General features: G+C 42.0%; 1 protein-coding gene across 1 annotated transcript in view; it reads left to right on the top strand.

Annotated features, from left to right (window-relative positions):
• WDFY4 (WDFY family member 4) overlaps window positions 1-15856 on the top strand; it is a 442717-nt gene that overhangs the window by 138383 nt on the left and 288478 nt on the right. Inside the window, exons 31-35 of the mRNA XM_038744298.1 lie at window positions 174-338; window positions 3538-3738; window positions 9150-9276; window positions 11794-11951; window positions 14476-14714. Of these exons, the coding sequence (XP_038600226.1) occupies window positions 174-338; window positions 3538-3738; window positions 9150-9276; window positions 11794-11951; window positions 14476-14714 (890 nt within the window). The remainder of the gene's footprint in view (window positions 1-173; window positions 339-3537; window positions 3739-9149; window positions 9277-11793; window positions 11952-14475; window positions 14715-15856) is intronic.

Here is a 15856-nt window from a genome sequence, read left to right as displayed (position 1 = left end):
ACAAGTGGTGAAGCCAGGGTTAGAACCCAAGTTCTTCCGATTCCTAGGCCCATGCTCTATCCTCTAGGCCTTACTGCTTCCCCATTAAAGTGCAGCAGATGACCAAATGTGTCCTGAATTCCACCCCCAATTTTTGACTGTTTTTGTGTTATATGTGTGTTGTTGGTGTGTAGCCCTTCACAGGTTCTGGCGATGACTCCTGGAAAGTCACCTACCCTGGCAATGTGATGCAGTTCCTTTGCCTTATATATCACAGCTATCCTCAGGACCCCATGTGGGGCTCTTTAGAGTTTCTCCAGACTTTGGCTGCAGTTATCTTCCCTTCAGGAACTCAAAAGGTAGGCGTGGGAATACTAAGCACTAACATGCTTAACTCTCAATTTTCTCGAGCACCAAAGAGATGTTTTCAAGTAAATGTCTTCTGCTTTGAAGAAAAGTAGCATTAATGAAAAGCTTTAAATCTTGTTATGCTTGTTTTTGGGGGGATATGGTATTTCTTAATCACTTACTAATGTGTCAAGCACTGTACTAAGCCCTGGGGTAGATACAAATTAATCAGGTTGGACAGTCTCTGTCCCACCTTGGACTCACAGTCTTAATCCCCATTTTACAGATGAGGTAGCTGAGGCACAGAGAGGTGAAGTGACTTGCCTGAGTTCACACAGCAGGAAAGTGGTGGAGATGGGATTAGAACCCAGTCCTTTTGACTTTCAGGCCCTATCCACTAAGCCATGCTGCTTCTCTATAGTATGTAATCCTATCTAGCGGACAGATAAAATTGGCCTTCCAGTTCTCTTTAAGTCCCACAATACTGTACTTCAATAAATTAATTTGCACCTTGACAGAGAGAAGCACCATGGCTCAGTGGTAAGAACACAAGCTTTAGAATCAGAGGTCATGGGTTCAAATCCCGGCTCTGGCAATTGTCAACTGTGTGACTTTGGGCAAGTCACTTAACTTCTCTGTGCCTCAGTTACCTCATCTGTAAAATGGGGATAAAGACTGTGAGCCCCCCGTGGGACAACCTTATCACCTTGTAACCTCCCCAGTGCTTAGAACAGTGCTTTGCACATAGTAAGCGCTTAGTAAATGCCATCATTATTATTATTATTATGAACTGGAAACCTTATGGATGATCAAACCCAAGCAGCATTTGGGATTGAAATATCATAAATACATCACATCCAAGCAGAATTTCCCATTCCTTTTCTTGGTTTATATAGAAGATTTCTGACGCGGAATACTTTTCACATTGGCCCCTATCCCAGAAGACACATGCTAGTTCAATTTGGGTATAGAGTTGAAGTGTCATCATTCCTAAGACTGTATTGTTTACCTATCAGGAAAAAAGTACTGCAAGGAGATGTAGAGAGTAGCATATTTGATTGCGACCCAATTTTCTGTATTCATTGCTGGGTGGGCAGGGGTTATGAGTCCAGGAGCAGCGTCAGGGTGGAAGAAAGTGGGGTATTTTTGAGGGTTTGATTAGAACCAGATGCGGGCTAGAAACCTTGGCTAGATGCAAGACTCAAAAATGTTCTGTGCCGTTCACAGAGCAGAAAAAAGAGGAGGGACTCCCTGGGGCTGAGTTGGAGATTAGGAGGAGACACAAGATGAAGACCTTTGCCAGATCTGGTGAAGAAAGGAGGTTTTAGAATGGGGGCAAGACGAGAGACAAAGCTGGAGACAAAGAAAATGCTGAGGATAGTTCAAGTAGGGGGGATATTTATTGTTCTCCTGCCTGTGGCATGCATGTTTTACTCAAATGAAGTCCAGTGAACTTGAAATGTGGGACAGAAACCGCATACCCCAGAACTCCCTAGTGTTCTAATGAAAAGGTTTTGGCCATACTTCATTAAAGATTTCCATACCGTCTCTCTCCAGTCAAGGATTCCACACATCAATTAATAAAGTCTCACCGTCTTCTAAGTAATTCATTAATTGAAGATTAATTAAGTTTACAAATTAATGTTTTGGACCTAGTGAGGCATTGAGAATCCAAGGGACTTGAATGAGGAAGTCATACCCTGGTCATTCTGACAACAGAATGTATGAGTCCGGATTTTAGGGGAAGCATGGTCTAATGCAAAGATAATGATAATAATAATAATAATAATAATAATAATGATAATAATGATAATAATAATGACATTTATTAAGCACTTACTATGTGCAAAGCACTGTTCTAAGCGCTGGGGAGGATACAAGGTGATTAAGTTGTCCCACGTGGGGCTCACAGTCAATCCCCATTTTACAGATGAGGTAACTGAGGCTCAGAGAAGTTAAGTGACTTGCCCAAGGTCACACAGCAGACATATGGCGAAGCCGGAATTCGAACCCCTGACCTCTGACTCCAAAGCCCATGCTCTTTCCACTGAGCCACGCTGCTTCTCAAGCTTGGGAGTCAGAGGACCTGGGTTCTGTTCTAATCTCTGCCACTTGCCTGCTGTGTGACCTTGGGCAAGTCACTTCACTTCCCTGTAGCTCAGTTTCCTCATCTGTAAAATGGGGATTCAGTGCCTGTACTGTCTCCTACTTAGATTTTTGAACACTTGTGAGACAGGGACTGTGCCTGAATGGATTAACTCAGCACTTAGAACATGGTTTGACACATAGTAAGCCTTTATCAAATACAGTAATAATAATAATAATGAGGAAGAGGATAATAATAATTTTCTGTTCATTGTTCTAACCCCAAAATGGTGACTTCATTCACCTTCCTGCAGAGAAGCAGCGTGGCTCAGTGGAAAGAGCCCGGGCTTTGGAGTCAGAGGTCATGGGTTCAAATCCCGGCTCCACCACATGTCTGCTGTGTGACCTTGGGCAAGTCACTCAAGTTCTCTGAGCCTCAATTGATCGTATTTATTGAGCGCTTACTGTGTGCAGAGCACTGTACTAAGCACTTGGGAAGTACAAGTTGGCAACATATAGTGATGGCCCCTACCCAACAGTGGGCTCACAGTCTAAAAGAGTGGGCTCACAGTCTAGAAGTCTAGACAGTCTAGACAGTCTAGAAGTTACCTCATCTGTAAAATGGGGATTAATAATAATGATGGCATTTATTAAGCGCTTACTATGTGCAAAGCACTGTTCAGGTTACAAGGTGATCAGGTTGTCTCACAGGGGGCTCACAGTCTTCATCCCCATTTTACAGATGAGGTAACTGAGGCCCAGAGAAGTTAAGTGACTTGCCCAAAGTCACACAGCTGACAACTGGCAGAGCCAGGATTTGAACCCATGGCCTCTGACTCCAAAGCCTGCGATCTTTCCACTCAGCCACGCTGCTTCTCTAAGCAGCTTCTTAAGCAGGATTAACACTGTGAGCCCCACATGGGACAGCTTGATCCCATTGTATCCCCCCCAGCGCTTAGAACAGTGCTTTGCACATAGTAAGCACTTAACAAATGCCATTATCCAGCTCTTAAACAGTGCTTTGCACATAGCAAGTGCTTAATAAATGCCATTATAAAAAAATGAAGGGGAATCCCTTCATCCCTAGGATGACCTGATCCTGCCATTTTGTTTTTTTCTCCCCAGGGAATAAGTGAAAACTCGGGTGCTGTAGACCACCCGGTAATTGCAACTGAAGGCGGGAGCTGCGCTGGACCCCCAGCTGGACTCCCAACAGTTCACCCTGCCCGGAAGCAAGTTTGTGACTTTATCCGCATCCTTCTGATGGAGATTCTGATCAGCACCCCAAAGCATAAGCAATGGCATCCTTTGGAATTCCTTCTTGAGGTCAGGCCTGGAAGTGGGTTCATTCATTCATTCCTTCAGTCATATTCACTGAGCACTTACTGTGTGCAGAGCACTGTATTAAGCGCTTGGGAGTGTAGAAAATGTTAAACACATTCCCTACCCACAACGTGCTTACAGTCTAGAGGGGCGATAATCGTTGGGACACAGTCCGTGTCCCACGTGAGGCTCACAGTCTCAATCTCCATTTTCCATATGAGGTAACTAAAGCACAGAGAAGTGAAGTGACATATCCAAAGTCACTTGGCAGATAAGTGGCAGAGCTGGGATTAGAACCCATCACCTTCTGATTCTCAGCCCCGTGCTCTAACCACTACGCCATGCTGGTTTATCTTTCACCTAGCTGGGTAATGAACGGTGTATCTTTGGGAACCAAATCAGTATAGCCATTTCATTCATTCATTCATTCAATAGTATTTATTGAGTGCTTACTGTGTGCAGAGCACTGTACTAAGCGCTTGGGAAGCACAAGTTGACAGTCAGTACCCAACAACGGGCTCACAGGCTAGAAGGGGGAGTCAGACATGGGGATGAATCAAATTGATCTACGGAGTGTGGGTAGGGAGAATGAGGTAAATAAGTAGGATGAGGTTTCCAGGAGGAGAGGAATATTGGCCAATAGGAAGTGCTTAATAAACATTCATTCATTCATTCAATCAATCGTATTTATTGAGTGCTTGCTCCACGTGGGACAACCTAATCACCTTGTATCCCCCGCAGCACTTAGAACAGTGCTTCACACATAGTAAGCACTTAATAAATACCACCTGGGAAGTACAAGTCGGCAACATATAGAGAGGATCCCTACCCAACAACAGGCTCACATTCTAGAAAGAGGAGACAGACAATGAAACAAAACATGTAGACAGGTGTCAAATATCAATCATTCGATCAATCAATCTTATTTATTGAGTGCTTACAGTCTGGAGAGCACTGTATTAAGCACTTGGGAAAGTATAACCACATAGCAGACATATTAATTTCCCACAATGAGCTCAGAGTCTAGAGGGGGAAATAGACATAAAAATAAATAAATAAATTACAGATAGGTACTTAAGTGCTGTGGGGCTGGGGCGGGGAGGAATATTCTTTTTTTCATTCATTCAGTAGTATTTATTGAGCACTTACTATTTGCAGAATAAAGGGAGCAAATCTAGGCTGTGCAGAAAGAGGGTGGGAGAAGAGGAAATGAGGATTTAGGAAGGCCTCTTGGAGGAGATTTGCTTTCAATCAGGCTTTGAACATGGGGAGCGATATTGTCTGTTGAATAAGAGGAAGGAAGGCATTCCAGGCCAGAGGTAGGATGTGGACGAGAGGTCGGTGGCCATATAGAAGAGATGGAGGTTTAGTGAGTAGGTTGTCATTAGAGGAATGAAGTGCGTGGGCTGGGCTGTAGTAGTAGAAAGTAGTGAGGCGAGGCTGGGGAGAGATTGAGTGCTTTAAAGTGCTTAAAATACCATTCCCAGGCACAGAGAATTTAAGTGAATTGCCCAAGATCACACAGCAGGGAAGTGGCAGAGCCAGGATTAGAGCCCGGTTTCTTTAGCTCCCAGGCTTGGGCCCTTTTCTATTAGGCCATGTTGGTATTATTATTATCTTGTGTGCTAAGTAGAATAAATCCCCAAAAGGGACAGAACCACCTACGGGGTGGGGCAGGGCAGGATAATTAATCTTAAACAGTGACTGAAAGGACTTGGACCTCAAGTTGTGACCAAATGTCTTTGATGAGGATAAAAAAAAAATACTGATGACTTTACAGTAAATGAAAATAAAATAGTTGTGGGATTTGTTAAGTGTTCAATAGATGTTGGGCACTGTACTAAGTGCTGAGCCCATTGTTGGGTAGGGACTGCCTCTATATGTTGCCAATTTGTACTTTTCAAGCACTTAGTACAGTGCCCTGCACAAAGTAAGTGCTCAATAAATATGATTGAATGAATTCAATCAGATTGTACTGGACACAGACGCTGTTCCACATGGGGTTCACAGTCTCAATCCTCATTTTGCAGATGAGTCAACAGAAGTCCAGATAAGTGAAGTGATTTGACCAAGGTCACACAACAACGAGAAATAACCAGGATTAGAACCCATGTCCTTCTGACTCCCAGTCCCATGGTCTTTCCACTATGTCATGCTGCTTCTGTGCCTCAATTATCTCATCTGTAAAGTGAGAATTAAGACTGAGACCCATGTGGGACAGGGGCTGCGTTCAACCTGAATATCTTATATCTATCCCAGTGCTCAATAAAGTGTGGGGCCAGATAAGTTAAAGGTTATAGGTAAGTTTGATAACAGTAATAACTGCTTAATTTCTGGTTCCTTTGCTGAATTGAATATGGGTCCTTTAGGTCCCTGGGAGTGAAGAGCCACAATGTTAAGGAATAAAGAGTGGGCAGGGTTGAAATGAAGGCAGGAAGCTGTAGCTATGTAAAAAAGAGCTGGGTCCTTGTCAGCTGTTGGAAAGGTGAAGGAATGAATCCTCACCCACAGCAATTCCAGAGTGAAATATTCATTCAATCATATTTATTGAACGCTTACTGTGTGCAGAGCACTGTACTAAGCAATTGGAAAGTACAATTCAGCAACACATAGAGACAATCCCTACCCAACAACAGGGGGCTCACAGTCTAGTAGTGGGGAGGCAGACAACAAAACAAAACAAGTAGACAGGCATCAATAGCATCAATATAAATACATAGAATTGTAGATATATGCACATCATTAATAAAATAAACAGAAAAATAAATATGTACTTATATACACAAATGCTGTGGGGTGGGGAGGGGGGTAGAGCAGAGGGAAGGAGTCGGGGTGATGGGAACGGGAGGAGGAGCAGAGGACAAGGGGGGCTCAGACTAAAATGGCCTCCTGGAGGAGGTGAGCTTTCAGTAGGACTTTGAAGGGAGGAAGTGTTCTAGTTTGGCTGATGTGAGGAGGGAGGGCATTCCAGGCCAGAGGAAGGATGTGGGTCAGGGGTCGATGGCGGGACAGGTGAGAAGAAGGCACAGTGAGGAGGTTAGCACCAGAGGAGCAGAGTGTTCGGGCTGGGCTGTAGAAAGAGGGAAGGGAGGTGAGGTAGGAAGGGTCAAGGTGATGGAAAGCTTTAGAGCCAATAGTGAGGAGTTTTTGCTTGATACGAAGGTTGATAGGCAACCACTGGAGATTTTTGAGGAGGTAGGTGACATGCCCAGACCGTTTCTGTAGAAATATAATCTGGGCAGCAGAGTGAAGTGTAGACTGAAGCAGGGAGAGACAGGAGGATGGGAGATCAGAGAGGAGGCTGATGCAGTAATCCAGTTGGGACAGGATAAGTGATTGTACTAACAAGGTAGCGGTTTGGATGGAGAGGAAAGGGCGGATCTTGGCGATGTTGTGAAGATGAGAATGGCAGGTTTTGGTGATGGATTGAGTATGCGGAACTAGTATTCAGTTGTTAGATACCTTGGCTGAGGCACAGAGTGCGATCTGTGTGCGATCAGTCTCCCTTCTGTCCTTCTCCAGCCCAGCCTGCACCCTCCGCTCCTCTGCCGCTAATCTCCTTGCCGTGCCTCGTTCTCGCCTGTCCCACCATCTACCCCCGGCCCACGTCATCCCCCTGACCTGCAATGCCCTCCCTCCACACATCCGCCAAGCTAGCTCTCTCCCTCCCTTCAAGGCTCTACTGAAAGCTCACCTCCTCCAGGAGGCCTTCCCACACTGAGCCTCCTCCTTCCTCTCCCCCTCCTCCTCCTCTCCATCCCCCCCGCCTTGCCTCCTTCCCTTCCCCACAGCACCTGTATATATGTATATATGTTTGTATGTATTTATTACTCTATTTATTTATTTTACTTGTGCACATTTATTCTATTCATTTTATTCTGTTAATATGTTTTGTTTTGTTCTCTGTCTCCCCCTTCTAGACTGTGAGCCCACTGTTGGGTAGGGACCGTCTCTATATGTTGTCAAATTGTACTTCCCAAGTGCTTAGTACAGTGCTCTGCACACAGTAAGCGCTCAATAAATACGATTGAATGAATGAATGAATGAATGAATGATCTCTGTGTCCTTGGGCATCTCACTCTCCTGAAAGCATCAGGAATTTCCAGAAAGAAGCAATGATTTCTATGAAACGTATTTCCTTCCACTTCAGTGAGAAGTTTAACACCTGGCTCCTCTGATCTAGCTCTTCTTGAAATGGATGCCAAGAATGCACTGTGGGTGAAAAAGCATTCACCCAAAACAAGCACAGGTTGGAAAATCTAACAAGTTCCACTTGCTCAATAAGTCTAAAATGCCTGTGATTTTTGGGGGGATGGGGCAGGCGAACATACTGTTCACAGAGATGGAGTTTGCACAGGTAGTAGTGCAAAGCATCAACAAAGCAAAATAAGTAGACAGGCATCAGTAGCAACAAAATAGATAGATAGAATTATAGATATATGCACATTATTAATAAAATGAATAGAATAATAAATATGTACAAATATACACAAGTGCAATAGGGCAGGGAAGGGGGTAGAGGAGAGGGAGGGAGTGGGGCGATAGAGAGGGGAGGAGTACTTACTATGTGCATAAGCGCTGGAGTAGATACAAACTAAACAGGTTGAACACAGCCCCTGTCCACATGGGGCCAACAGTTTTAATCCCCATTTTACAGATGAACTGAGGCACAGAAGAGTTAAGTGACTTATCCAAGGTCACACAGCAAACACGTGACAGAGCTGGGCTTAGAACCCAGGTCCTTCTAAATTCCAGGCCCACGCTCTATCCACTAGGTCATGCTGCTTCCCCATGTAGTTGTTTCTCCCTGAAATAATTGTTCCTCCTTCCTGGACCTATATGCCCCCCGAAAACCTAGCACATAGTAAGAGCTTAATAAAATTCTATTTCTATGAATACTACTTTCTGAAATCCCATCTTCTCCTAGAGTTCTTTCATGATTAGTCACTCATTTCCCCTCCCCTTCTCCATCTACTCCTGTCATTCTACACTTCTGAGCCACCCTTGGAGGTCAATCATTCAATCGTATTTATTGAGCGCTTTCTGTGTGCAGAGCACAGTACTAAGCGCTTGGGAAGTACAAGTCGGCAACATATAGAGATGGTCCCCACCCAACAAGGGGATCACGGTCTAGAAGGGGGAGACCATTGTTACTCTCTGAGTATTTGGGTACATTCTTCTCCTCCCCTCTATTCCCCCCAAACGGAACTCTGTTGCTTTCCTATCTGTAATTTACTGTAGTGTCCTTTGCCCCCAGCTAAATTGTAATTTTACTGAGGGTAGGGATTATGTGTAGCAGTTATTGAATTCTTCCAAGCACTTAGTATTGTGCTCTTAACAGTATAAGCACTCAGTAAATAGTTGGATTGTTTAATTTGCTACTTCTCTTGAAGTGTGGTTTGGAACCATTTCAGGCTTCTCCAGAGAATGCCACCAATCAACAAAAGCGATGCTTCCAGTCTGAAATCCTGCTCTCTATCATGGATATCTTCCACATCATTAGTGAAGGTGGTGGTCAGAGTGTTTTGACAAGACCCAGAGGTAAGGAATGGGATAAAAAAATCTTTAATTCTACCCCGTTTTATGCAGAAGATTGAGATTAAACTTGTTTAGGATTCCAATATTCCAATTCCTCCTGAAAGTCAAGCCATTTCAATTCATGGTTAGAATCCATTGGACCTCAGAGGTGACCAGATCCCAAGAGGTCATATGGACCATCGCCCTGCCTATGGAAGTTTGAATGTATTTCTGTCACCTGAATTTTTCTCCAAGTCTGAAATGTTTTCTGAAAATCTTTAAAATATTATTTTGGAGACCTCCATTGGCTCCCTTTTCGCATGCTTACTTTCTTCCTAACCCCTATGACTCTTCACTTCTACTCTTCCCTACTGAGGGCTCACCTTCTCCAGGATGCCCTCCCAGACTGAGTCCCCCTTTTCCTCTGCTCCTCTTCCCCTCCCCATCACCCCTACTCCCTCCCTCTGCTCTATCACCTTCTCTGCTCCACAGCACTTGTGTATATTTGTACAGATTTATTATCCTATTTATTTTATTCATAAAATATATATATCTATAATTTTATTTATTTATTTTGGTGCTACTAATGCCGGTCTGCTTGTTTTGTTTTGTTGTCTGTCTCCCGCTTCTAGACTGTGAGCCCGTTGTTGGGTAGGGATTGTCTCTCTCTGTTGCCTAACTGTACTTTCCAAGTGCATAGTACAGTGCTCTGCACACAGTAAGCACTCAATAAATACGATTGAATGAATGAATACTCCTCAGCTAACCTTCTTACAGTACCTGGTTCTCTAGTCTCTTTTATTTTCTTTCAAAGTGATTTTGGCTTGAACACTTCCTCGATTGTAGCAGGGAAGTAACGCACCAGCTTCACTTGCACTGTTACCAGTTTAGCTTTCACCAGTTTTCACACCTTTGGATTGCCTTCTTCCCTTACTTCTTCCAGGGGGACATTCTTTTATTAAGCAGCATGGTACAGTGGAAAGAGCAAGGGCCTGACAGTCAGAGGACCTGGGTTCTAATCCCGTGCTCTGCCACGTATCTACTCTGTGACCTTGGACAAGTCACTTAACTTCTCTGTGCCTCATTTTCCCCAACTGTGAAATGGGGATTAAATCCTATTCCCTTCTAGACTGTCTACCCGCTGTGGAATAGGAACTGTGTCCAACCTGATTAAATCGGATCTACCCCAAACAGTGCTTGGCAGATAGTAAATGCTTAAAAAGTGCCATAATTATCATTTATTATCATTAATTAACAGTTCCCCAGGTCATTCCTCCCCAAACACTGCACTTATGCATATACTGATTTATTTATTCTGATCAGTTTTTTATTCATTTTCTTGATGATTTTGCTCTTAATAGTTGTATCTCTCCTGCTTTCTAGCCTCATTCACACCCGCTGTTGGGTAGGGACCATCTCTATATGTTGCCAACTTGTACTTCCCAAGTGCTTACTACAGTGCTCTGCACACAGTAAGCGCTCAATAAATATGATTGAATGAATGAATGAATTCACACAATGCTTATCTACTCCTTGGCAAGCTCTTCAAGGACAAGGACTGTGTGTTTTTGTTTTATTGTACTTTCTGAATTGTCTAGCACAGTGCTCTACACACAAAGGCTCAGTCAATCTGATGGCAGATTAATTTCTTCTGTATCTAATCCTTTTTTCAGAAAAAAATGCCTTATCCTTATCACTCTTGCTGATATTTTAATCAATTTCTTCTCATTATTCTACTTTATGGATTACAAAAAAACCCCAAACCAGCAGTACCGTCCTTAGGCTAATGCTTTGGAGAGTATTACCAAGTCCATCCTTCGACTTCTCTGGAATAAATGACTTAGAGTCCTTTATTTCGTTTTTCTCATAAAAGATATTTCATTTTCCTTTCATCATTTTGCACGCTTTTATATCACCGCACTCTGTGGAACAGTTCTTCAGAGTTAGTCCCCATATTCAGTGGCAAAATGGATTATGCCACTGAGAAGCAGCATGGCTTAGTGGAAAGAGCCCGGGTTTGAGAGTCAGAGGTCATGGGTTCTAATCCTGACTCCCCCACTTATCAGCTGTGTGACTTTGGGCAAGTCACTTGACTTCTCTGTGCCTCAGTTACCTCATCTGTAAAATGGGGATTAAGATGGTGAGCCCCACGTAGAACAACCTGATTACCTTGTTTCTACTCAAGTGCTTACAACAGTGCTCAGCACATAGTAAGCACTTAACAGATACCATCATTATTGTTATTATTATTATGGATTTGAATAAAGACTGCTGGAATGTTCTGCTTTGTAACTGACCCTGTAATGCAGTATTTCCATTATCCTCTATTTGGACCTTGGCTTTATATGGGTTCGGGATCAAAAATGTTTAATCGTTCTGCAGATCATGTCTACACTGAATTCTACTCTAGAGTTTCAAGTTGGAAACTAACTGAGTTTTACCCAACAGAAAGACAGGATCACTGCCCAAACTGTTGTAGCCAAATAGCTGCTGGTTGATTTTGTTTCACTCATTTATTTAAACAAATTGTATTCCCTGCAGGAAATAAAGATCCTCACCACAGTTCAGAACCCACTACTGCTATTGCATTAGCCAATGTTTCGTATTTTACTCAGAAGTTGGTGGAGAAGCTTTATAATGGAATGTTTACTTCAAATCCAAAACAGATTCTTCTCTTCATTACCGAACAGATCATGGCAGTAAGTTATCTGTGTAAAACGAAATAAATTGTGAAAGTAGTAGAATGAAGTGCTTAGTACAGTGCTCTGCACATAGTAAGCGCTCAATAAATACGATTGATGATGACTCAGTTTTTGTAGTCTTGAGACTAGGAAATTGGTCATAAAAGGTATATTTACCTTTATATTTACAATTCAGGGGGACATTAAATTGTTCCTAAAAATTAGATCTCTTACACTTATAATCAAGACAGTCAGTGCTTGGAGGTTTGTGTCTCTGAAATCCTCTGGCAATTGGAATATTTTTTTATTGATATTTGTTAAATGCTTAGCCTGTGCCAGGCACCGTATTAAGCACTGGCACCTCAATGCTTATTATAATTATGCATAATGATTATGGTATTTATAAAGTACTTACTATGTGCTGGGCATTGTACTAAGAGCTGGATCAGTTACAACAAAATCAGATTGGACTCCCCCTTCTTCGCCACCCTCCCCTCTACCCTCCCTGACCCAGGGTTGTAAGCTCATGAGGGGCAAGGACTGTGTGTGCTAATTCTGTCGTATTGTCCTCTACCAAGAGCTTAGTACAGTGATCTAAACATAGTAAATGCTCAATACATATGATTGATTGATTGATATATGTATATATATATGTATATATGTTTGTACATATTTATTACTCTATTTATTTATTTATTTATTTATTTCATTTGTACATATCTATTCTATTTATTTTATTTTGTTAGTATGTTTGGTTTTGTTCTCTGTCTCCCCCTTTTAGACTGTGAGCCCACTGTTGGGTAGGGACTGTCTCTATATGTTGCCAATTTGTACTTCCCAAGTGCTTAGTACAGTGCTCTGCACACAGTAAGCGCTCATTAAATACGATTGATGATGATGATGATGATGATGATTGACAAAGTCTCTGTCCCACTTGGGGTTCACAGTCTAAAGCGAAGGAAGAACTGTTGTTTTAGCCCCATTTTACAGATGAGTAAACTAAGGCCCAGTGCTGTCGCATAATTTGCCAAAGATCACACAGCAGTCAAGCTGCAAGGATGAGATTAGAAACCAGGTCTCCTGGTTCCAAGGCCTGTGCTGATTTCCACTAGGCCACAGAGCTTCACTGATATAGAGAGGCAGCACGGACTTGGAAGTCAGAAGACATGGGTTCTAATTCTGGCTCTGCCACTTGTCTTCTGTGTGACTTTGGGAAAGTCACTTCACTTCCCCGTCCCTCAGTTCTCTCATCAGTAAAATGGGGATTGAGACTGGGAGCCCCATGTGAGACAAGGTCGTTGTCCAACCCAATTTGCTTGTACCTGCCCCAGAACTTAATACAGTGTCTGGCACATAGAAAGCACTTGATGAATACCATTATCATTTTATTATTATTATTTTTATTACACAGAAAATCACAGGAAACAGATTTTTCCTGGTAGAGGGTTCTAACTCCACTTTTACCGCTGCCTCTGTATAACCTTGGACAGGTTACTTAACTTTTCTGTGTGTCAATGTCCTCATCTGGAAATGAGGATTAAATACCTGTTCTCTCTCCAACTTGAACTGTAAGTCCAACCTGGGACAGGGACCATGTCCATCATGAAACCTCCTTCATTCAGTTTATTCAGTTTTATTCATTGAGTGCTTACTGAGTACAGAGCACTGCAACAAGCTCTTGGGAGAGTTTAGTACAACAATAAACAGACACATTCCCTGCCCACAACAAGCTTACAGTCTAGAGACTCCTATGTACCCCAGGGCTTAATACAGCATTTCACACAAGGTGAGCACTTAAAAAGTACCACAGTTATTATTGTTATTATTATTGAGAGGCCGAAAACTGTGAAACACTGATTCATTTTCATTGTGACCTTCTTTGAATTTAACAAAATTAAGCAATGGACAAATGATGAAAATTTTTTTTTTAAATCTGTGCATCAGTTTTGAAACAGATAACTACATATATACATATTCATAGGATGGTTGTATCAAATATATATATATATATACATAAAAGTATAATCAGAATATTGTCATATATATAAATATTAATGACAATATTCTGATTATTTTTTCAGCAGACATTATAGGTAGTCTTCATGAACTCATCCAGTTGATGCCCATTTCAGGTAGACATCTGTCCTTCCCGATTACTAAATTGGGACTGATTAATATAATCTTCTGGTTTACTGATTTTTAAAACACTCTCCCTATTTCCTACACATCTCACAAGCCCTGTGTCCTAATAGAGACTTTTTTTGTGATAGAATCTATGAGAGCTGGGAGAAAACATACTCCGCTCAGTGCTTAGTTGTTTTTAGTAGCTCATGTTTTAATATGTCTTGGAATGAGTGATTCAAGTTGATTCATTTCAGTGGGAGTCCGTGTCTACAAAGAGAACCATGGAAAATGGTGCTACGTGAATTTAAGATCCGTACGTTTGTGTCTTCGCCTTTTTGGGCATTGACATCCTGGTGGGTCATCGAAGACTGCATCCATAGGAAGGAAGATTGTGACTGTTTTGCCTTGATTTTTACAGGTCATTGACAATGCTGCCCCTCAAAAGGAAACAGTTGTTGGTTCCTTATACAGTAGTTTAAACCGAGTCATTCTTTACTGCTTGTCTAAACCTCAACAGACGCTACCTGAATGTCTCAGCCTCCTAGGTATTCTGAACTTTCTTCGAGAACACTGGGATATTATCTTTGCAACATACAATTCTCACATTGGGTTCATCATCTGCCTTATGCACTGCCTCTTTCAACTCAGTGCAAGAAGGTAAAAGCACAATTTTTTTGGTTCCTATCATGCTTTGGTTTTTCATCAAAAACTGTGTGTGTGTACTCAGGGGATGAAAGCTTTCCAAGTGGCCCGTTGGAAACACGTGTAAATGGATTCTTATTTGTTTATTTATTTAAACTACACTAATTCTAAGGAGCTGCCATAATCTGATGAGTGATGTGGTCCAGGATTTGCGTGTGTTACCAGGGCTGGGGACATTGGCTTTTATGGAGGGCATTGGACTAGCTGAGCTTATGATTATCAATCAGTGTCAATCAATGTTAATCAATCAATCAATAAGAAGCAGTGTTTTCCAGTGGAAAGAGCATGGGCCTGCGAGTCAGAGGATGTGGGTTCTAATTCCGGCTCCACCACTTGTCTGTTTTGTGACCTTTGGCAAGTCGCTTACATTCTCTGTGCCTCAGTTACCACATCTGTAAAATGGTGACTAAGACTGTGAGACCCATGTGTGTCAGGGATTGGGTCCAACTGATTATTTTCTCTACCCCAGCACTTATCACAGTGCCTGGCACATAGTAAACACTTAAGAAATACCATAAAAACTCAATCAGTAGTATTTATTGAGTTCAAACTCCATGCAGGGTACCGTACTAAGTGCTTGGAAGAGCACAATACCAAAGAGTTGATAGATGTGACTACAAGGAGTTTACAGCCTAGAAGGGGAGACTGACATTTAAATATATTACAGAGAAGGGGAATGGGAGACTAGAAGGATATAGACAAATATGTTATGGGAGTGAGGGTGGGTAAATATCAGGTGACCATCTCGTTAATGACCTGGAGTAACTACATTCTAAATATCCTATGACGTCTCTTTAAGTTCCACATTATTTCAATTTCCATTCTTTCTTCATTGTTTGAGCGCCATATATTTATAAGTCATATGAAACCAATGCTACAGGGTCCTTGTTAAGATTGGATGTGTGACATTCCAGAACAATTATAATATGGAACTCTTCCCTTTTCAGGATTGAGTTCTTTGGATTAATAAATTCCTGAAGTACTTTAAATATTACAAATCCATAATAATAATAAACTAATAATAATAATAATAATAATAATAACTGTGATATTTCCTAAGCACTTACTATTTGCCAAGCACTATTCTAAGCGCTGGG

Source organism: Tachyglossus aculeatus, chromosome 3, assembly GCF_015852505.1.
Source record: "Tachyglossus aculeatus isolate mTacAcu1 chromosome 3, mTacAcu1.pri, whole genome shotgun sequence".
NCBI classification, from domain to species: Eukaryota; Metazoa; Chordata; class Mammalia; order Monotremata; family Tachyglossidae; genus Tachyglossus; species Tachyglossus aculeatus.
Note: the sequence above shows the minus strand (reverse complement) of the source record. Positions and strands in the feature narration are given on the sequence as shown.